At 43.9% G+C, this 22,189-nt stretch overlaps 1 protein-coding gene across 8 annotated transcripts in view; it reads right to left on the bottom strand.

Moving 5' to 3' along the window:
• TTC13 (tetratricopeptide repeat domain 13) overlaps window positions 1-22,159 on the bottom strand; it is a 79,501-nt gene extending 57,342 nt beyond the window's left edge. For all 8 annotated transcript variants that reach the window (XM_055425825.2, XM_055425826.2, XM_055425824.2 and 5 more), the window contains exons 1-3: window positions 21,838-22,159; window positions 5,145-5,239; window positions 1,293-1,368 (exon numbers count right to left, since the gene is read on the bottom strand). In XM_055425825.2, the coding sequence (XP_055281800.2) occupies window positions 1,293-1,368; window positions 5,145-5,239; window positions 21,838-22,102 (436 nt within the window). In that variant the 5' untranslated portion in view covers window positions 22,103-22,159. The remainder of the gene's footprint in view (window positions 1-1,292; window positions 1,369-5,144; window positions 5,240-21,837) is intronic.
• Between the last annotated feature and the right edge of the window lie 30 nt (window positions 22,160-22,189).

Consider the following 22,189-nt stretch of genomic DNA (forward strand, 5'->3'; position numbering starts at 1 on the left):
CCCCTGGAGCAGGAAATGGCAATCCACTCCGGTATTCTTGTCTGTAAAATTCCATGGACAGAGAAGCCCGGCAGGCTACAGCTCATGGGGTCGCAAGAGTCGGACATGACTAGCACATATATATGCATTGAAAAGTAATCTAAATCTTGTACAAAAAAATTACTACTGGGATCTAAATTTAGTTGTGGGAGTTCAAAGACATAAAGAGAAAACTAGGATAAATGGAATCTCCCAGAAATTGTTATTAACCAGCAATTCCACATCTCCTAGCAACATGTATGCTTACAGAGGTCATTTTTCCAAGAAAAAAAATAAATACTGACATTCAGAAGATCCTAAAGCAGCTCAGAGCTTATACTATCCCAGGATGTACTAGGATTACTCTTAGAGCATAGGACAGGCCTGGCACATATCACACTCTTAATTCATTATTTAATAAATGAATATAAGATTGAATAGAATTCAAGGATTACAATGGAGACCAAATCTGATGCCTTAAAGGATAATTAATTCTCAAAGCTTACTCAAAGAATATAAATAAAAGGTGATTAATATTTTCAAAATAGTGCTCAACCTTAACATAAAATGGGTATGGCAGCAGAAAGGATAAAAATAATTATGTGTAAATCAGACAGAGAAAAATTTCTTCAGGTGCTTTGGGCTACCAGGAGCACACCCTTCTGTGAAATCTATCCAACTGTACTCTTCAGTCCTATATTCAATTTGCTTCCACTCCTTCAAGTGTGAGCTGATTAGGCAATGATGGAGACACACCCAAAGCATATCAGACACTGGCAAAACCAGGCTGTTTCAAGACACGCCTTGAACAAGCCAAACAGCATGACCCACTTGCAGATCAGAATGAGCTCAGTTTTCTACACCCACGAGTTTGGACCAACAATCACCGACGAGCCCCATGAGTAAAACGAATCAAACCTCGCTATGTTCTGACACAGAAGACTACAGGAGGCGTGGTTCTCTTCTGCTTTCACGTCCATATTGTTCATATTTGATGACAGCACACAAATAATCTTTTAATGGATGCTAATCTCTCGTTAGAACTCATACCATAATTATTAATTTCCACAGAAACACTGATTCCATCCCGACATTTTATGACCTAATAAATATCAAACCCTGACAAGGGCGGCATGCCCTACCCAAGATCAAACCGCCCGTGCTGGCAGAGCCAGGCTGTGTCCTTTCTGCCTCACCATCCTGCCTACCCACTCCGCATCTAATCACAAACTCTAGGCAAATGTCCCAAGAAAAGTCCCCAAGTCAAGTCTCACCTAATTCTTCATTTGTGCTGTCATTATCAGTAGCAAATGGGAATTTCTTTTGTTCAGCAATAGACTTGGCCTGGCTCTGAAATAAAGACAAACATACATTTTAGCTTATCTCAAATGAAGAGAAACTTACAGTGAAACCTGTATTTAAAAAAATTAAAGTTACATTTAATTTATATGGAAGCAAGAAAATACTGACATTCAGTCATATCACTGATGTACTTTAAGACATATTTTGTGCTGTAACTGACTGAGTGGTTTTCAATTTCCTGGAACACCTATCTTTTTATTTTCATGAGGTCCATCTTCCTGGCTGTTTCAAAGCTCCCTCCACAGACTATTCAAAGATGTTGCTCATGTTACAAAGATCATATTCCAGTGACTGGTCTTTCAAAGTGGCTTGATAACAGAACATTGCTTTGTAAACTGTAAAGAACTCTTTAGAAGTAAGAGACACAGGTTGTACAAGGATGACACCATAGTAGGGCCAGTAAAACACAACCAAGAAGCAAGATGCGCTTAAACAATGCACAGCAGGCAATGAACATAACCATCCTGCCTGACACAGTACAAGAAAGCACACAGACACACATATGCACACTTGGCATAACAGCTAAAGTAAAAGTGGAAACTAGGGGAAAACAAAGTAGAGTTAATTTAGTAAGTGGAGTGATTTTACAGGCAGTAATGGTCCAACATACAAAATGATGGCTCTGTTGTGCTTTGGAGACAAATCATATCTGATGATGCAAAGAGTCGTCACTTTGTCAGGTTTTACTGTCGATGCTATGGTATGATATAGTTAGCCTACAGGATACAGATTAAAATGATAACTTCATACCAGATTCATCTAAGATATGATTAAAACTTGAACACACATATAGACAGGAAAAGCTAGGATAAAACTAAAGATGTTGCTTTTAGCAAAACTTCAGAATCAGATCTCAGTGACATCTCAATTATTTGAATTCCTCTTTAAAAAAAAAAAATCTATCATATTGATGCCTACAGGCAGGTATGAAATAATTCCCCATGGGTGACTCTTCTGACTGATGCCTATGCTCTTTAGCTAATGATCAGTTCTCATTAGCCGTAGTCTCTTGGGCTTCACTGACTACAGAATAACAGGCATTTCCACCTATTTTCCCTATACTCTTGAAGTCCAGACTGATGTTCAGATACAGAGTGGTTTTTGGTTTGCCTACAAAACAGGTCAAGAATAAGCTACCTCTGCTAAGAACACAAGTTAGAAGATACAACTCAGAAAAGCATCCCACCGCAGAGGACTCGGGACTTCATTCCATTCGGGACCCCAAACAAAATGAAAAAGAATTCTACTTCTTTGGGAGCATTTACGCTTTATTTCTTCCAGTAAAACCTTGGTGGCTAGAGGGGAACTCAGTCAGCTCTTTCTCTCTTTGCTCTACAGCTGGGAGCTTCCATACATGGGAACCGGGTTCTGTTTCTTTTAGAAGTGACAGATTTGACAATGCGTGAGGGCAGCACAGCGCTGTATGCACGGCCAGCTGTGACCAGACGCAAGTCCTTCCTCCTTACCAGCTGCTTACAGACAAACACACAGGTGTAAAACATTTCTCTAATAAACTGTGTAGAGTCAAGGAAAGCAGTCTATAAACAAGGCTTTTTAATACTTTAAAAACATTATTTCATCCAGTATTCAATGAGGGTCTACCATTTGCCAAGGCTTCATGAAAACGATGGGATGAGAACAGAAATGAAATCTCATGAGAATAAATCATTTACCAAGCAACCTCTTGAATATACTTAAGTCCACACAGCGGAGCAGCGATGGGGGCGCACACAGCTGCGCGGGGGCGCGCAGTGCGCGGACCGGAATTTAAAAGATACATATATTTATACTCACTGGAAAAGACTCTGATGCTGGGAAGGGTTGGGGGCGGAAGGAGAAGGGGACGACCGAGAATTAGATGGCTGGATGGCATCACCGACTCTGTGGACATGAGTTTGAGTGAACTCCGGGAGTTGGTGGTGGTTAGGGATGCCTGGCGTGCTGTGATTCATGGGGTCGCGGAGAGTCGGACACAACTGAGCGACTGAACTGAACTGAACTGATATTTATACTCAAGAGCATATCTGAGTTTAAAGTGTTTTTATTTTATTCTATAACAGAAGTGGGCAGGAAAAGTGTAATATGGACAAATTATTTTCCTGATCAAAACAGAATCTCTCCCACTTCTAATATTACACCTAAGGATATCTTCTGTGGACAAGGTGGGCAGTTATGACCAAGGCAGTGTAAACACACAGCCCCACACTGCTAGTAGGTTCATTTTAATCCACCTTTCAGGTCCCTGCTTATCTTTCAAATCCTGAAAGCTGTCTAGCCTGATTTCCCTGATATCTTCAGGAATACTGACCCTTTGTTTTTTCTTCACATATTTGCACAACTGTACTTCTACGTCTACTTGTATAATTATTTGATTAGTAGCTACAGGAGCCCTAAGTCTTGGGGCTAAGGTTATTGGGCTTCCCATTCTCTGGCGAAGTACTTACTTAGCACAACGCTTGGCTAAGTAAGTACCTGCTTGGCACAAACAGGTACAAAATAAATATCTGAAAAAGTAATGAATAAATGAATAGTTTAACTGCCATAATTTCAACCCAGGGAAGACAAAAGGCCTAGATTAATAAGCTTTCTCCCATAGGTTTCTAGCTAGTGCCATCTTAAATTGAAATGCAATTAGTAGCTAATGTTTGAATCAGCAAGAAGGTCCCTAATAACTCATAAGCTAATTGCTTCTCCAGCATGGGGATTAACCAGTTTCTACTCAAATGTCTTCAGTGATGCTTAACTCACTACTTCACAAGTTAGCCCACTCTAGTTTTGAACGTGTTTTTTTCTATATCAAGTTGACGGCTATGCAATGAGTTAGGTATAATCAGTTGACCATTCACTAGTTTGCAATTTCTACCCATATTCTGTAGTTCTTCCATAAAAAAACAGAGCTTTGTCTGGAAAATAAAGAGTATGCTGCTGCTGCTGCTAAGTCACTTCAGTCGTGTCCGACTCCGTGCGACCCCATAGACGGAAGCCCACCAGGCTCCCCCGTCCCTGGGATTCTCCAGGCAAGAACACTGGAGTGGGTTGCCATTTCCTTCTCCAATGTGTGAAAGTGAAAAGTGGAAGTGAACTCGCTCAGTCGTGTCCGACCCTTAGCAATTCCATGGACTGCAGCCTACCAGGCTCCTCCATCCATGGGATTTTCCAGGCAAGAGTACTGGAGTGGCTTGCCAGTGCCTTCTCCGTATACTAAAGGGAAATTCTGAAGCAAAAGAAGCAAACAATCTCTGTGGATGTTGAAGGAAAAGGTCTGGAGGAAAAATGTTAACCTTGGGCACTGAAAGGAGAACAGCCCCACAGAATTAAGTGTGAACAAATAACCCTTGCACCTTGAGGCAGCTGGGCTGGAGGGGGACACACACTAGCACAGACAGGCACACAATGCCAGGTACTCATCTCCGGAATGGAGAGGTCTCTTGTACAGTTTAGATGGTACTGACAAAAACAGACATAAAAGACACACAGGCAAGACTAGAAAAATAAGATTATTCTACACCTGCAAATCATAAGGCTCCTAGAAAAAAAGTTATTTATTTTTTATTCCTTGGAACTTAAAAGTAAAAAGTCCTAGGTCCAGAATGACCAACCATCCAAATCATAAGACATAATGATTCAGTGTGAATAAACAACAGATGACGTATCTTTATCTTATGCAACTGGATTCAACTCCTGGTTGATAAACAGAGGCCATCTCTGCCTTATGGAACTAGTATCACTGTGTTTCCAAAACAGGAGGCACAAAAGATACATACCAGAATCTTTTCAGTGTTAAGGGAAAGCAGAGAGTCACAGGGTGGTGATCCTTTGGGTTCACAGTCGGAGTCATGGAAATTCAAAAAGGATGACTCTGAAAAGCAAACAGTCCTTGTTATTCTCCTCACTTTAGATTTATGGCACTTTAAGCACTTAACTATGCACTGCAATGTGAAGAATCCACAAAGAAAAGAAATGACAAACATAAAAAACATTAAAAGGAGCATCCCATCTTTCAAAATCTTTACAAGTGGGAACATTTTATAGTTTCCAAGAATCTTACACACCCATCAGTGATTGTCCTTGCAACAACAACCACAGTGGTTAAGATCCTAACACGAGACACCTACTATTTGGCAGCATTTACCTAGAGCCAGATATCCTGGAATCTGAAGTCAAGTGGGCCTTAGGAAGCATCACTAAGAACAAAGCTAGTGGAGGTGATGGAACTCCAGTTATTTCAAATCCTAAAATATGACGCTGTGAAAGTACTGCATTCAATATGCCAGCAAATTTGGAAAACTCAGCAGTAGCCACAGGACTGGAAAAGGTCCGTTTTCATTCCAATCCCAAAGAAAGGCAATGCCAAAGAATGCTCAAACTACTGCACAACTGCACTCATCTCACACACTAGCAAAGTAATGCTCAAAATTCTCCAAGCCAGGATTCAGCAATACGTGAACCGTGAACTTCCAGATGTTCAAGCTGGTTTTAGAAAAGGCAGAGGAAACCAGAGATCAAGTTGCCAGCATCCGCTGGATCATGGAAAAAGCAAGAGAGTCCCAGAAAAAACATCTATTTCTGTTTTATTGACTATGCCAAAGCCTTTGACTGTGTGGATCACAGCAAACTGTGGAAAATTTTGAAAGAGATGGGAATCCCAGACCACCTGACCTGCCTCTTGAGAAACCTGTATGCAGGTCAGGAAGCAACAGTTAGAACTGGACATGGAACAGACTGGTTCCAAATAGGAAAAGGAGTACATCAAGGCTGTATATTGTCACCCTGCTTATTTAACTTATATGCAGAGTACATCATGAGAAACTCTGGGCTGGAAGAGGCACAAGCTGGAATCAAGATTGCCAGGAGAACTATCAGTAACCTCAGATATGCAAATGACACCACCCTTATGGCAGAAAGTGAAGAAGAACTAGAGCCTCTTGATGAAAGTGAAAGAGGAGAGAAAAAGTTGGCTTAAAGCTCAACATTCAGAAAACTAATATCATGACACCCAGTCCCATCACTTCATGGCAAACAGATGGGGAAACAGTGGCTGAATTTATTTTTTTGGGCTCCACAATCACTGCAGATGGTGATTGCAGCCATGAAATTAAAAGACGCTTACTCCTTGGAAGGAATGTTATGACCAGCCTAGATAGCATATTGAAAAGCAGAGACATTACTTTGCCAACAAAGGGCCATGTAGTCAAGGCTATGATTTTTCCAGTGGTTATGTATGGATGTGAGAGTTGGACTGTGAAGAAAGCTGATCGCCGAAGAACTGATGCTTTTGAACTGTGGTGGTGGAGGAGACTCTTGAGAGTCCCTTGGACTGCAAGGAAATCCAACCAGTCCATCCTAAAGGAGATCAGTCCTGGGTGTTCATTGGAAGGACTGATGTTGAAGCTGAAACTCCAATACTTTGGCCACCTCATGCGATGAGTTGACTCACTGGAAAAGACTCTGATGCTGGGAGGGATTGGGGACAGGAGGAGACGGGGACGACAGAGGATGAGATGGCTGGATGGCATCACCACCTCTATGGACATGAGTTTGAGTGAACTCCGGGAGTTGGTGATGGACAGGGAGGCCTGACGTGCTGTGGTTCATGGGGTCACAAAGAGTTGGACACGACTGAGCAACTGAACTGAACTGAACTGAACCAGAGGTTTAAAAAAATCACCAAGAGAAGAGCAAAGTTAAGCCAAGAAGGACCTAATGTTGAAAGATATGTGCTAAGGAAATTTCACGGTAGTCCAGAGGTTAAGAATCTGCCTGCCAGTGCAGGGCACAGAGGTTCTATCCCTGGTCCAGAAGGATTCCACATGCCACGGGGCAACTAAGCCCATTTGCCACAACTGAGCCCACACTCTTGAGCCTGGGAGCCGCAACCACTGAGCCTGTGTATTGCAAGTCCTGAAGCCCATGCCCTAGAGCCCATACACCACAACTGGAGAAAGCCCACATGTAGCAATGAAGACTCAGAGCAACGGAAAAACTAAATACATAAATTTTAAATTTTTAAAAGATATGTACTAAGGGTCTAGTATCTAGAATTTTAAAAAATTTGTAACATTCAACAACAAAAAAGGACAATCCTATTTAAAAATGAGCAAAGGACTTGAATTGGCAACTCTCCAAAGATATACAACCAGTGAGTGCATGAAAAGATCTCTACATCATTACTAATTAGTGAACACAAATCAATGAGGTGCCACTGCACACCCACTAGGATAGCTATAATTTTTTTAAATGGGAAATCACAAGTATTGACAAAGATAGAGAAATTGAAGCCTTGTGCAATGTTGATGGGGATGTAAAATGGTGTGATCACTGCAGAGCTGGGTGGTTCCTCAGAAAGTTAAACGCAGAATTACCATCTGGTCCCACTACTCCACTCCTACGTGCATAACCCAAAGAACTGACTACTGGGACTCAAACAAGTACACATACGCACAAGTCCATAGCGGCACTACTTACAATAACCAAAAGGTGGCAACAGCCTAAATGTCCATCAACAGATAATGGAGAAGCAAACTGTGATACATACACACAACAGAACATTATCCGGCCTTAAAAATGAACGAAGTCCTGATACACATCACAACATGCAAGAACCTCCAAAGCAGAAACTAGGTGAAAGGAACTAGACACAAAAAGTCACGTAGAGTATGGTTCCGTTTATACGAAATACCCAGAATAGGAAAACCCACAGACACAGGCTGCACCTCGGAGGGGAATGACATGGGAGTGTACCTTGGAATAACGGGACATGTCTCAGGGCAACGGCACTAACTAGTGAATGTGCTAAATACCGCCGAACTTGTCCACTGCTGCTGCTGCTAAGTTGCTCAGTCATGTCTGACTCTGTGCGACCCCACAGACGGCAGCCCACCAGGCTCCCCCGTCCCTGGGATCCTCCAGGCAAGAACACTGGAGTGGGTTGCCATTTCCTTCTCCAGGGATCTATTTCTAGACTTCTTTTAAAAAAATCTTTGAGATGATTTATGTGAAAGTCACTCAGTCGTGTCTGACTCTTTGTGACCCCATGGACTGCAGCACGCCAGACTTCCCTGTCCATCACCAACTCCCAGAGCTTGAGAGTGAAGGCAGATCCCAACAAAGTTAAGGATTTGACAGGTGAAGGTCCATGGAAGACTGGCAGGACTGGGAGAGTGGTCCAGGCAGAGATACAGCATGCTGTCAATCTTTTGTCTTAATTGACTAGAGGTGAACATTTTACCTCCACATTACTGAACTTTTAACTGCTCTCTTAATGTCTTACAGTGGATCACTATATCAACTACACATAATTATATCAAAGTCTTTTTAATATTTATACTCACTTAGCATCTTATTTGGAGAAGGAAATGGCAACCCACTCCAGTGTTCTTGCCTGGAGAATCCCAGGGATGGGGGAACCTGGTGGGCTGCCGTCTATGGGGTCGCACAGAGTCAGACATGACTGAAGCGACTCAGCAGCAGCAGTAGCATCTTATTGCGGAGAAGACAATGGTACCCCACTCCAGTACTCTTGCCTGAAAAATCCCATGGACGGAGGAGCCTGGTAGGCTGCAGTCCATGGGGTCGCTAAGACTCTGACACGACTGAGCGACTTCACTTTCACTTTTCACTTTCATGCATTGGAGAAGGAAATGGCAACCCATTCCAGTGTTCTTGCCTGGAGAATCCCACGGACGGGGGAGCCTGGTGGGCTGCCATCTATGGGGTTGCACAGAGTCAGACACGACTAAAGTAACTTAGCAGCAGCAGCAGCATCTTATTGTATGGATAAAACCTCCCCAAAGTGCTCAACAACACTAGTGATAAAAGGCACGCCAGATTATTCTTGACATTAACATGTCATTCGATGACCCAGAATTTCCTCAACTTCTGATAATAATACTTTTTCATTTAACAGTCTTAAACATCCAGGGGGAAGCTGCTCTATGTAGCTATTTTGAGAGTGATATATTTTACCATATAAAGGAAGAATTCTCCACTTCACCAAAAATTTTAAATCCGGAAAGCTGACTGAAATTTATTGGGTGATTTTTGGATATTTCTCTATGCTAATCGTATAATTTTTCTCCTTTGATCTATCAAGTGATCAAAGTTGAACATTCTTTTGTACTTCTAGAATAAACTGATTGATCAAGGCAGATTATTCTTTTATTTGCTGGCTTTAGTTTACTAATATTTTACTTATGATTTTTAATACTATGTTAACAGCTTTCTTTCCTTCCCGCATTCCCCAACTTTATCGGATTCTGGCATCAGTGTTTTTGATAGAAAAGGTCTTTGATAGGAAAATAGTTTGTTCTAGTTGTAACTAGAGTTGTCCGGCCTAGGAGGTTAAATTTGTTCTTTAATCTAAAAATACTTAATTCACTATGGAGTCAACTGTCTTCTAATAATAAGGTAGTTGTATTTAAATGATATAGATTTCCATGAAATTAGGAAATGTCTGTTTTCCTCATTGTTTAGGTCACACAAGTAATTGAATTGTGATTACTGCAGAAATATTCTCAAAACACATTACAGAATCTCATCTTTTTCTTCTACATCACTTTTCTGGATATTTCTCTATTGCTTCATATTTTTAACCTATTAGCAGAGCTTTCTATGCAGTTGTCTCTTAATTCTAATGGCTTCTCCAGTGGCGCACATATCCCCCTCATTCATTACATACAGCTGCATCTGCTCCCTATTTACATGTTAGCCTTCTCAGATTGATCTATTTAATTCTTTGTTTGAAAACGCAGCTCTTGGATCTATTGATCAATTTCACTGTTGCTCTAATTCATTTATTCTGGCTATCTTTTTTTTAGTCCTGAAATTTCCCCTATTTCCTCTTCTAGTTTCTCAAGTTTAGTATCCAGTTCATTTATTTCCTTTCCTCTTGAATACTAAGATGCCACAGAAAGCTTCAGCAGGAAGATCCCTGAGGTGGTGACAGCAGGACTGGAGACGGAAGCAGGGAGGCCAGGTGGAGGCTGTGACCAGTTACAAAGCAGGAAAGTCCCAACATACGTAGAGGCCACTGGGTTAAAACAGGGTCACAGTCTAAAGAGATATGAAGTAAAAAGGACAAGGCTTTTTTGAGTAAAACTGGGCACGGGAGGAGGAAAGAGGCACTATTCCCAGGCTGTGCAGCTAGAGATCCGGAGCTGTGCCAGTAACTGAAGCTGGGAGTTTAAGAGGAAGAGTGCTTTTAGAGGGGAGCAAAGCGCCAACTTTGAGTTTAAGCAAGTGTTCGTGAGATGCTAAACCAGGAGCTGTCTTGCGTGTAGTAAGGAGACTTCAAAGAAAGAGAGAGCTACAGATATAAATTTGATAATCATAAATGGTGGATGATTAAGCAGGCAGGATCTCTAAGAAAGCTTAGGAAGCTTAAGTTCAATGAGAAGAAAAGAGCTGACCCTGATGGAGACAAGATATTTAAGAGGCAGAGGGAAAATAAACTTGGTAATTTACCTTCTTCTGAGGGATTTTATAATTGTTTCTTAGAATTGTTCTACATCTTTGTGATAAAGACATACAGAGTTACAATGATTCCTAAAGGGAAATACAGTTGATCCTTGAACACAGGGGTTAGGGGTGCTGATCCTCTGTGCAGTTAAAAATTTGTGTATAACTTATAGTTAGCCCTCCGAATCCGCAGTTCCACAATCGCATTTACCCCACAGGTCATGTAGCACCGTAGCATCTCCTACTGAAAAAAAATCCACGTGTAAGTGAACTTGCACAGTTCAAACCCACGCTGTTCAAGGACCAGCTGTACTGGTTTCTTCTCATTTTACTTGATTAGCCTAGCTAAATTATAGTCTAATTAATGTATTTTCAAAGAACCAGCTCTTCTTTTAATATTTAAATCTACTCTTTCCCTGACTTCAAATGTAATTAATTAGTTTGGCAGCAAAGTAATAGAGTGGTTCAGAGCACAGGATGACTCAGATTAGATGCCTAACTGGCTGTCTGACTTTGCGCAGGATTTCTCTTGAATTTCTCTTAGCCTCCGTTTCCTCATTTTAAAACAGGAATAAGTACCACCACATACCCCCATAGGGCAATTGTGGGGAATGGACATAATGCATACAGTTCACAGAATGGCTATGAAATGTTAGTATGTACATCTAGGCTAAAATTGCTGGTTCTTTCCTGAAAATTTCTTCCTCCTGCTTTCCTGAATTTTATTTTGGTCTCCACAGTACTTTACAGCTTTCAAAATAATTTCACAAACTTTTTTTTTTTTTTTTTTGATGCTCCACTCTCTGAAACTGGTAGAACATATTTTGGGCTCACTGTACCCAAGGGAAATGACGATCAATGTAATGGACATGTTCAAGGTCACAAAACAGAGAAACAGTGAGATGAAGATTTGCCACAGCTACGCTCCAGGATACTCCATGGACAGAGGTCCACAGAACATTTGTCATCACTCATCATACCAATGCAGGGTCCTAGTGATAATTTCGGAGAAGGCAATGGCAAGCCACTCCAGTACTACTGCCTGGAAAATCCCATGGATGGAGGAGCCTGGTAGGCTGCAGTCTGTGGGGTCGCTAAGGGTCGGACGCGACTGAGCGACTTCACTTTCACACATTGGAGAAGAAAATGGCAACCCACTCCTGGTTCTTGCCTGGAGAATCCCAGGGACGGGGGAGCCTGGTGGGCTTCCGTCTATGGGGTCACACAGAGTCGGACACTACTGAAGTGACTTAGCAGCAGCAGCAGCAGTGATAATTTACTGCAGCAATGCCATCCAACTTCTTTCTTTTTTCTCCTAAACCGTATACACAGCCGCCTTTAAGAAGAGTGTTTTGGGTGAAGATATGCGACCTGACTGTAGGACATGGAGACAGTGTATACAAACATCCTCTTTGAGGAAGTCTGCGGTAAAAGTAAACAGAGAGATGAGGTGGTGGCTGGAAGGACTCGGCGGCGGTCCTGTCTTTGTTGCAAGATGGGCGCTAGTGTAACCATTTGTATGCTGATGGAAGATGCGAAGGAACAACTCTGGGCACAAGGAGAATGCTGCACTAGGCAGAAGCACCCTCTAAGGCAACCGGACCACAGCTGGGATGATGGGAAAGCATGGAAGTTCTCTCCTGATCACTTCCTTCTCAAGCAAGTAAGAGGAGAGCACTGCCTCCCGCTGAGGAGAGGCCTATCGCTGGAAGGAGAGTGCACATGACACACACTCCCGTCCTGCAAGTAAGCACTGACTGAAAGCCTGCCAACAGCAGACCCCTCGGCCAATCCCTGAAGGAAAATGTTTTATGAGGAATTCAGAGCTGCTGCTGTGCCCATCACTTGACCACTTCACTGTAGGTGTAACAGATGGTGGGCCTGGTTCACCGGAACACAAGGATGACTGGGCTTTTCCCATGGGGGAGCTAGAACTTGGAAGTCAAGTGCCAGATATTTATTGACAATTGTAGTCCCAACTGTAGGATAACCTGCGGTTGGAGGAGCTACCTGAAGGCCAAGCAGGTGCTACATAGCATTAACTTATAGTACCTTTGCTTTTATCAATTTCCACATTTGTAAGACAGCCACTGTTGAGGATGATATTTGGTCCACCTAACACCGAACTGTCCTGCCGAGTTTATGATTAACCTTTCTATTCAAACCTTTATTCTCTTTCTCATCCTGTCCCTGTTCCCCTCAAGCCTGAAGAACATTAAATAAAAGTGGGAGTTGTTGAAACCAAGTATAGAACCAGGTACAAAAGCCCCTCCATATACCCTTTTTCTTGTTTGTAGAAAAAAGGCTTTAGTTCCATAGGCCTTCCCTGAGTTTCAAAGAGCAGATTCAAGCAGTAACCATTTAGGGAAGTAAGGGAAATCAGAAACTAAGGAAAAGCAGTCAAGCAAGGAAAGTTGCTGTTGTTCAGTTGCTAAGTTGTGTCCAACTTTCTGCAACCCCATGGACTGGAGCAACTGGTTTCTCTGTTCTCCACCCTCTCCCTAAGTTTGCTCAAACTCAAGTCCACTGAGTCAGTGATGCCATCCAACCATCTCATATTCTGAGGCCCCCTTCTCATCTTGTCCTCAATCTTTCCCAGCATCAGGGTCTTTTCCAATGAGTTGGCTCTTCACATCAGATGGCCAAAGTACTGGACCCTCAGCATCAGTCCTTCCAATGAATATTCAGGACTGATTTCCTTTAGGATGGACTGGTTTATCTCCTTGCTGTCCAAGGGATCCTCAAGAGTCTTCTCCAGCACCACAATTCAAAAGCATCAATTCAAAGCAAGAAAAGTAATGGTAGCTTAAATAATAGTTCAGCAATAAAAGTCCCAGTTCCTCCTGAAGGGATATACATAACAATCTGGTGCATATCTTGGAGATGTTCTGCAGAAGCCGAGAGCCCACCCAGGTGAAGGATGGTGACTGCCTGCTGACCCCAAGCCTGTAGCCCCAGGCTGGCTGGAACCAGAAGGCTGATGATTAATAAGATTCTCAAAACATCACCTAATTACCTCACCATCAACCAATCAGAAGAAAATCCATAGCCTATAACTCTCATCCCAAATGTTGCCTTTAAGACCCTTCCCTAAAAGCTTATGGAGAGTTTGGGTTTTTTGAGCATAAGCTGCCATTCTTCCTGGCTTGGTGCCCTGCAAATAAACATTGAACTTTTCTTCATGATAAGCCAGTATCAGCAGATCAGCTTTGTTGGGCTGTGGGCAAGCTGACTCAAGTTCGGTTCAGTAAGAGAGATGGTGTATATTAACTTCCTGGATGGTCCCAAGTGGTACTTTTCTTTCAGACTGTAATAACAGGAAAAGAAGTAACTGGGAAAATTCTCCTCCTCAAGAATTTATGTTTCTTTTATTCTAATATTATTCATCAGTACCTGAAATGTGTAAGTCATCATAAAACAAATTGAAAATAGAGGCTGCCCGCTGAGAATTAAGATTATAAAGTCAACATATATAATTAATCCTCTAGAACAAGGATCTGCAAAAGCCATCTTAAAGACAGAACGACTTTTTAGCAAAACATGAATATAATCTGATGGAAGCTGTTAACTCACATAAAAGTATTAACACATGTACAGAATGTATAAACCCAAAAGAAAAGGAGCTGGTCAGTTGCTCAGAACGGAAAAAGTAGCATGGAAGCAAATTACGCAGCACCAATTCAAGAACAGAATAGGGTGGCAGGTGCTGCAGGCAACCAACAGGGCAGTGGGCCTTATCCACAAAGGCTGATCATTTAGCCTGGAGTTCAAGCTGGACTGAAAACGCATCTGATGCTCAAAGTGTACTTTTACAAGCTGAAGACTTGTTTGACACCTACTGTCAAACATCTTCCTCTCTACTGGGGAAGCTGAGGCAGATCTAGGTAGTAATGTGAAACCATTATTGACAAGGAAACATGGTGTCACTTAGAACATCCCAAACAGTCACAAGTCAAAAAAAGTCACAAGTCAACTGGTTTCCTGTGCGGAAGTGGAGCCAAGTAGAGGACAGACCTCCTGACACAGGACCCCCGGGTGTCCATGTGAAGAACGCCGGCACCCGAGCAGAGTCCATGCACTGTGCCAGCTCCTGAATCAGAGGTGAAGCCACAGCAAACATTCCGCAGTGAAGCAAGGGTGACGCAGAATAAGACTGTCAGTGCGCTTCAGAGCAGACAGCGGCTACTGGCCTGGGGTTCTCTCTGATGACACCCATTACTCAGCTTGTGAGAGCTTAGGGGCTTTACAGCTATGACACCAGCATATTTCTGCATGTGTCATATTCCAGTAAAGAGTGAAAATAAAAAGGACAGCAGATGGAAAATGTCGGAAAGCATTAACCCAAACTGAAAAGTATTAAAATTCTGCTTTGATAAACTTTGTACTTACTCTGTCTGCAAGATAACAAGCTTAAACAAAAAGAAAAGATGACCTCTTTGAAACACGACATTATGAAAAGGAGATGCTGTATAAGTTGGTCAGTCAGCCAAGTATTTACCAAGTGCAAAGAAGCCAAGCTGTATCTACACACTATAAAAGACACTTCTTGAAAACTTTTTATAGAGAAAGTGCTCTGCCACTTCCCGTAGTCATGCTCCAAGCAGTTAGATTTTAAAACCCAGGCCGTGTATTTTTTGCCAGCATCCAGAGGGGAAAAAAATAACCCCTGTCATCCAAAAGTGAAAGTGTGAAAGTGTTAAGTCAATCAGTTGTGTCTGACTCTTTGCGACTCCATGGACTGTAGCCCACCAGGCTCCTCTGTCCACGGGATTTTCCAGGCAAGAATACTGAAGTGGGCTGCCATGCCCTCCTCTAGGGGATCTTCCCAACCCATGGACTGAATCTGGGTCTCCAGCAATGAAGGCAGATTGTTCACTGTTTGAGCCAGCAGGTCACCCAAAGCAGAACACATCTACCAGCATACAGAAACTTGTAAAAGATAAAAGTAATTCTTAATGACAACAGCTCTACAGGAAAAAGCTAGTGAGTATGGAAATACCATTTGCAAATACCATGGTGACTGTAGCCATGAAATTAAAAGACACTGGCTCCTTGAAAGAAAAGCAATGACAAACCTAAACAGCATATTAAAAAGCAGAGACATTACTTTGCCGACAATACTTTGCAGACAAAGGTCCATACAGTCAAAGCTATGGTTTTTCTAGTAGTCATGTATGGATGTGAGAGTTGGACCATAAAGAAGGCTGACTCTGAAGAACTGATGCTTTTGAACTGTGGTGCGGGAGAACACTCTTGAGAGGCTCTTGGAGAGCAAGGAGATTAAACCAGTCAATCCTAAAGGAAATCAACTCTGAATATTCATTGGAAGGACTGATGCTGAAGCTCCAATAATTTGGCCACCTGATGCAAAGAGCCAACTCACTGGAAAAGACCCTTATGGTGGGAAAGACTGAAGGCAGGAGAAGGGGACGACAGAGGATGAGATGGTTGGATGTCATCACCAACTCAACAGACATGAGTCTGAGCAACCTCTGGGAGATTGTGAAGGACAGGGAAGCCTGGAGAGCTGCAGTTCATGCGGTCACAAAGAGTTGGACACGTCGGAGCAACTGAACAACAAATGCAAATACCATAGGATATCAGCTTCACTGGGTGCCCACTGCAAAGAACCACCCCTAAATCAGATGATTTTCTGAAAAATGCTGCTCACCCTCCCAGTGATCAGTGGCCTGGGCTGGCTGAGGTAAAAATCCACGGATCTCTTCCTCATTCCAAGCCTCAACCTCTGTGCTTGAAATAAGCTATCTCCTTTACACTGGCAAATTTGTTTGTGTGCTTTAAAAAGATCAGAAGAGATCAGCCACAAAACTGTGCGTGATAAATAACACCAGAAATCAGGGCCAAGGGAAGAAGGGGTCAAGGAAACACTGCAGCTAAAAGGGTTACTTACAGCTGCCATGACTGGGCAGAAAACTGGCTCTCAACCTCCCTGCAGCCAGAACAAAAGAGGAAACGGCTCTCATTATAGAAGCTTCCCTCTACTGATTCCTTACCACCTTGGAGACACAGCCATAATTTAAGGCTGTGAGCAATAAGATCAATTTCATGTATTTAAAAAACCAATTCCTCAATTAAGAGAGAGGTCATAAATACTGACAATCTTTAAGTCTGTCTGATTGTCAAACACACAGAGCTACATTCACAACTACTTCCTTGTTTATCTGGCAGTTAAAACTCCCAAATCAGACAGACACTAATATTCAGTTCTCCATAAAGAACGGTGAGAAAATGGAACTCAAATCTGGGATTATTAATTTCAACAAACTAAAGAAAATTACTTCAGGTTGCAAATTAATTATTGGACTTGATTGAGGCATTAAGCATGGACAGTTGCTAACACCACCAGTTGGATGAAGGTGGCAATCTGAAAATGACCATAAAGACATCAAGTACTAAAACACCTCACCTAGGAGTAGACAAAAAACTCTCAAGAAGACAGTAGCAAGAAAAAAACTCACATAAATTAACTGTTCTATTAATACATTTTCAAATAAGGAAAACAAAAGTATTTTTAAAAACAAGTACTAGAAATGCATACGTTTGAACTAAAATACAGCTGGACCTTCTGTAAAGAATACGTAAAGACATTTAATACAGGTGAATGCCGCATTGGAATGAGATGCAGCTTAACCTTGGTTGGAAGAGCAGAAATGAAAACCTGATTTCTTGAATCAGTGGACAAGTGACAATTTAACTAGACCTCACTTTACCAGATCTGTGACTTCAGGGTGTCAGGCTAAGGATACCACGGTTCCCTGATGACTCAGATGGTAAAGAATCCACCTGCAATGCAGGATCCAGAGTTGATCCCTGGAAGACCCCCTGGAGAAGGGAATGGCTACCCACTCTAGAATTCTTGCCTGGGGAATTCATGCCAGGCAAAAGCAGCCTGGCAAGGCTACAGTTCATGGGGTCACAAAGAGTCTGACAGGGCTGAGTGACTAACACACTTTTAAGATTTCTCCAAGTCTCACTCCGTCCAAGTCTCTGCTCATGTCACCTCAGCAGAGGCCTTCCCAGGGCTTCTCAAAGAAGCATCCCCACATCACTCTGTTTCTGCAGGCACTTTTCCCCAGGCCTAGTGCGTGCCGATTCCTTATTACAGCAGAACACAGGCTTCAGGGAGGAGCTCAGCCAACTGTGCTGTAACCCCAGAGCCGACAACACTGAGGAGCATCCAGGAGGCATACAGACAGGTTTTCAGTTAAACAGACCAGTCCCCTCCACAGTCCGAAATGTCAGATTCAATGGAGCAAACCTGCACATATGTAAACATAAAGACATAAAGTTCTAGGACAAGTCACCTAAGAATATAACTCTCAACATAGCTAAAGGGCACAGGACTTTATCAATAATATTAGTAACAAGGTGGCACTAGTGGTAAAGAATACTTCTGCCCATGCAGGAGACATAGGAGACACAGGTTCAGTCACTGGGTTGGGAAGATCCCCCGCAGAAGGAAATGGCAACCCATTCCAGTATTCCTGCCTGGAGAATCCCATGGAGAGAGGAGCCTGGCAGGCTATATAGTCCATGGGGTTGCAAAGAGTCGGAAACGACTGAAGCAACACACACAAATTATACTAATATGCAAATATTACCGACGAGTAGTTCACAGATAGGCCAGGCTCAGACCCTGGCTTGACTCTCTGAGTAGCCATTCTTAACTTCTCTTTGCCTCAGTTTCCCCTTATGTAAAATGGAGATAAAAACAGTGCCTACTTCAGTGTCAAGCACTGTATTAAACAAGGATGCAGTGCTGACAAGCATAAAACCAGAGAAAAGAATCAGGAGTAAACTTCTGTGCCTCATTCCTTCCCACAATTCCAAACTACAAACAGGGCAAAGATAACAAGGAAGGGGAGGAGCATTTACTTTTATTTAAAAAAAATATGTACATTACAGTATTCATTTTTTAAAAGAGTAGGATTATTTTCACCATAGGAAAACAGGGTATCAGAAGTTTAAGGTTACACATGCTATTCAAACAAAATGTAAAAACGTGCTAGAGGAGAAAAAGTTGAAGAGGGGCTGGGGAACAGGAGAGCCAGGCTGAGCCTCATGGCACTGAGACCATCCAAGTTTGTCGTCTGGGCAACTGGGCTCCCCGAGGCTGCTCCCTGGGGCCTGGATTCCGGCCACTGTCCTCTCCAGACCGACAGCTCCCACCAGCCATTCTCCTCAGCCCTACAGTCACTGAAGTTTCTGTCTTAAGAGAATACATACACAGCTCATCCAAAGGTGCGCAGATTCAGGCTCGTGCAGGCATCAACTCAGTGATTTATATCTAGCAGTAGTGGAAAGGCTCCTGAAAAGCCACTGTGTGGCTGTGTCCACCCTCTGAAAAGGGGTTGGCTTGATTTGAGGCTGGAGAGTCCAGTGACATGATTAATAGTTGGTGAGGTCACATCTCGATTTTGAATAACTGGTTAGTTCTGGATCCTGGCACTTGCTTAGACCTGATACTGATCATCTAGGAGCTTCGGATGCAGAGCATGAGCCCCTCAGGCTATGATCTGGCTCGCTCTAAATCCTGAATTTGTTGCTACATCTGTTCTTCTCGGAACAGAGAAGGACCAAGGTAGGTTTCATTTGCTTCCACCTGGTTGTCCAGGACAAGGATGGAGAAATAAGAGAAACATTTGGGCGAGTTTCTACCACAAAAGAGAGGGCTTCTGTCACACACTGCAGCCAGTAACGCTAACAGGAACACCTGAGGACCCATAGAGCATAAGCAATTGACCCTGGCAGTTACTTCCCGGGTGACAACAGCAGCAGCCAAGCCACTTCAGCTGCTACTGGAAAATTCATGTCAGCCCATGGGAGGCTATCTGGAGGACTGAGAAGGTAAGTACTACATGGAGGAGACAGAGAGAAAACGGGAACATTTAAATAATGCTTAAAGCCTCTGTTCATCCTCTGAAGCAGAGAACATTAGGCTCTGTATGTGAAGGCATGGAAGATGAACAGGATTCTTCCAAATGCCCTGGTTCTGAAAACCGACATTTATCATTATTTGGGGGAAAAGCATAATACAAGTCAGAGTTGGCTCCAACGAGGACTCTTAGCCATGCATAAGCCTGATGCTACAAAATTAAATGTGTCACCTAGATCAACAAAATCAACTGATTCCATAATTAAACTGATATGTATCTTTCATCGCCTAGAATCAGGGTCTCCTGGAGCCAGTGAGCATCATATGAATAAAGGAGGGAAAGGAAGGGAAGGTTTATGCACTACTTTCTATATGCCTGTAAATATTACAAATGTGTTTTCCTAATCATAACCACTGTTTCAGACAAATTTTGTCAGGAGTCTGACTACCTAGGCTCCTCCCTGTCCAACTGTAGGCCCTCAGGAAAGCGATGATCACTGTGCCTCTGTTTTCTCCTCCTAGAAAAGGAGCTACCATCCAATGACATCGTTACCGGGGCTCTAACAGGCTAAGAGAATTGCCTCACCAACTTAAAGTTCTTAAAACAGCACCTGGCACACAGCAAGCACTGCAAACGTGCATGACAGCTATTTCTCATTTTCCTCACAGCATCCTTGTGAAGAAAATGAAACCCTGTCATTAGGGAACAGTCTTTAATTTACAGAGGCAGCAATTATGCTAAGACAGGCAATTAACCTGATCAGAGCCACAGAAAGTGACAGAGGTAAAAGCTATTCTCTTTCTGCTGTGCATTTATGCTGTTACTGGCCACAGCCTACTACAAAATACAGAAGTCACATAGCCCTCAGCGACTGAGACTTCCTCAAGGAAGTCAGATTGTGCTGAAAGAAAATCACACTGTGCTAATCTCGACATTTCATCTCAACCAAAAATACTTATCGTCTTCCTAGGTAAACAATGCTAGACTGCTGTCAGGCCATAAGACCAACCAGCCAGCTCCTATGAGTCAAGCAGACCCTGACGTTTCAAGAGCAAACCTCAAGGGAACTCACACAGGCCAAGAGGAAAGAAAAGGGAGGGGACTGAAAGGTAAAAATACCCACTCAGTGAAAGTGTTAGTTGCTTCAGTTGTGTCTGACTCTTTGCGAACCCATAGACAACTGTTGCCCACCAGGCTCCTCTGTCCATGGGATTCTCCAGGCAAGAATACTGGAGTGGGTAGCCATTCCCTTCTCCAGGGTATCTTCCCAACCCAGGGATTGAACCCAGGTCTCCTGCATTACAGGCACCAGGGAAGCCCAAAAGGACCCACTACAGAACTTCAAAAAATGGGCATATGTACCCTGCCTCTGAGGAATAAACTGAGGCCAACAGTGCCCAATCTAAATGAATGAGCTGGCCCAGTTCCAAGACACACACACTGCTCTGACATACATGGGAGCCCGCAGCGCTATTTTTATTCTCTGGGAGACACCTGACAGTCACAGGTCAGTCTTAAACAGCTGGAAGCAAGATGTCAATGAACAGATAAAATACGGTTACTCTCCTGTTCCCTCCTTTTTTTCCAGGGATCAAATTCTCGGAGGCTATGTATAATACAAAACCTCAATAGGGAGGTCAGGAAATCTGATTTCCAGACCTAAGATGTGCCAGACATCCCCGCTCCCGGCGCGGGTCCGGTCCCTTACGCTCCTTCACTCGCTCACACAGCACCCGCAGGGGGCCGGAGCAGACACTGAGGCTGCCCCGGGCCACCTGCCATCTCCTCCTCCACCCTTCCAAAAGTTGCTAGGGCTGCAGAGAGCCCGCCCTGGCCTCGGGAGAATGCTGCCAGCTTTTTTCACTATTCACCGCGCTCCCCACGGCGGCCTCAGGAGGAGGGCGCGCAGCTGCGTGGGCGAGAGCGGCGGGAAGCGGCCCTGGCGCAACATTGCCAGAAGCCGGCTCCCGCAGGGGTACACGCCGCGGCCGGCTGCAGCGAGGCCAGGGCGGCCAGCACCGACGCCGGGGACCGCAGCCCCTCCGGCCCAGCCGCGCCGGAACTCCGCCGCAACCCTGACGCCCGCCCGCCGCCCCCCACTCACCGCCGCACTCGGCAGAGTACTGGTCCCCCCAGTCCCCGGACTGCGGGCTGCAACCGCCGCCCGCCGGGGCCTCCTGCTGCTGCCGGTGCTGCAGCTCCTGCTTGAGCAGGGACAGCGGCGAGTAGTGCTCGGTGGCTAAGGCGCCGGGTCCCGGCCCGGCGGACAGAGCCCCCAGCAGCAGCAGCACCAGGACGCGCCAGGCGGCGTCCGCGGCGGCCACAGCGCCGCCCCAGCAGCCGCTGCAGCAGCAGCCGGCAGGTGCCATCTTCCCTCAAGGCGCATGTGCGGCGGCCCTTGCGGCGCGCTGCGCCCTCCCAGCCTTAACCCGCGACGGGCAGCTGGGCTGTGGCAA

The sequence above is a fragment of the Moschus berezovskii genome, chromosome 12 (assembly GCF_049115385.1).
Source record: "Moschus berezovskii isolate FMDL1 chromosome 12, NW_MosBer_1.0, whole genome shotgun sequence".
Classification (NCBI taxonomy): domain Eukaryota; kingdom Metazoa; phylum Chordata; class Mammalia; order Artiodactyla; family Moschidae; genus Moschus; species Moschus berezovskii.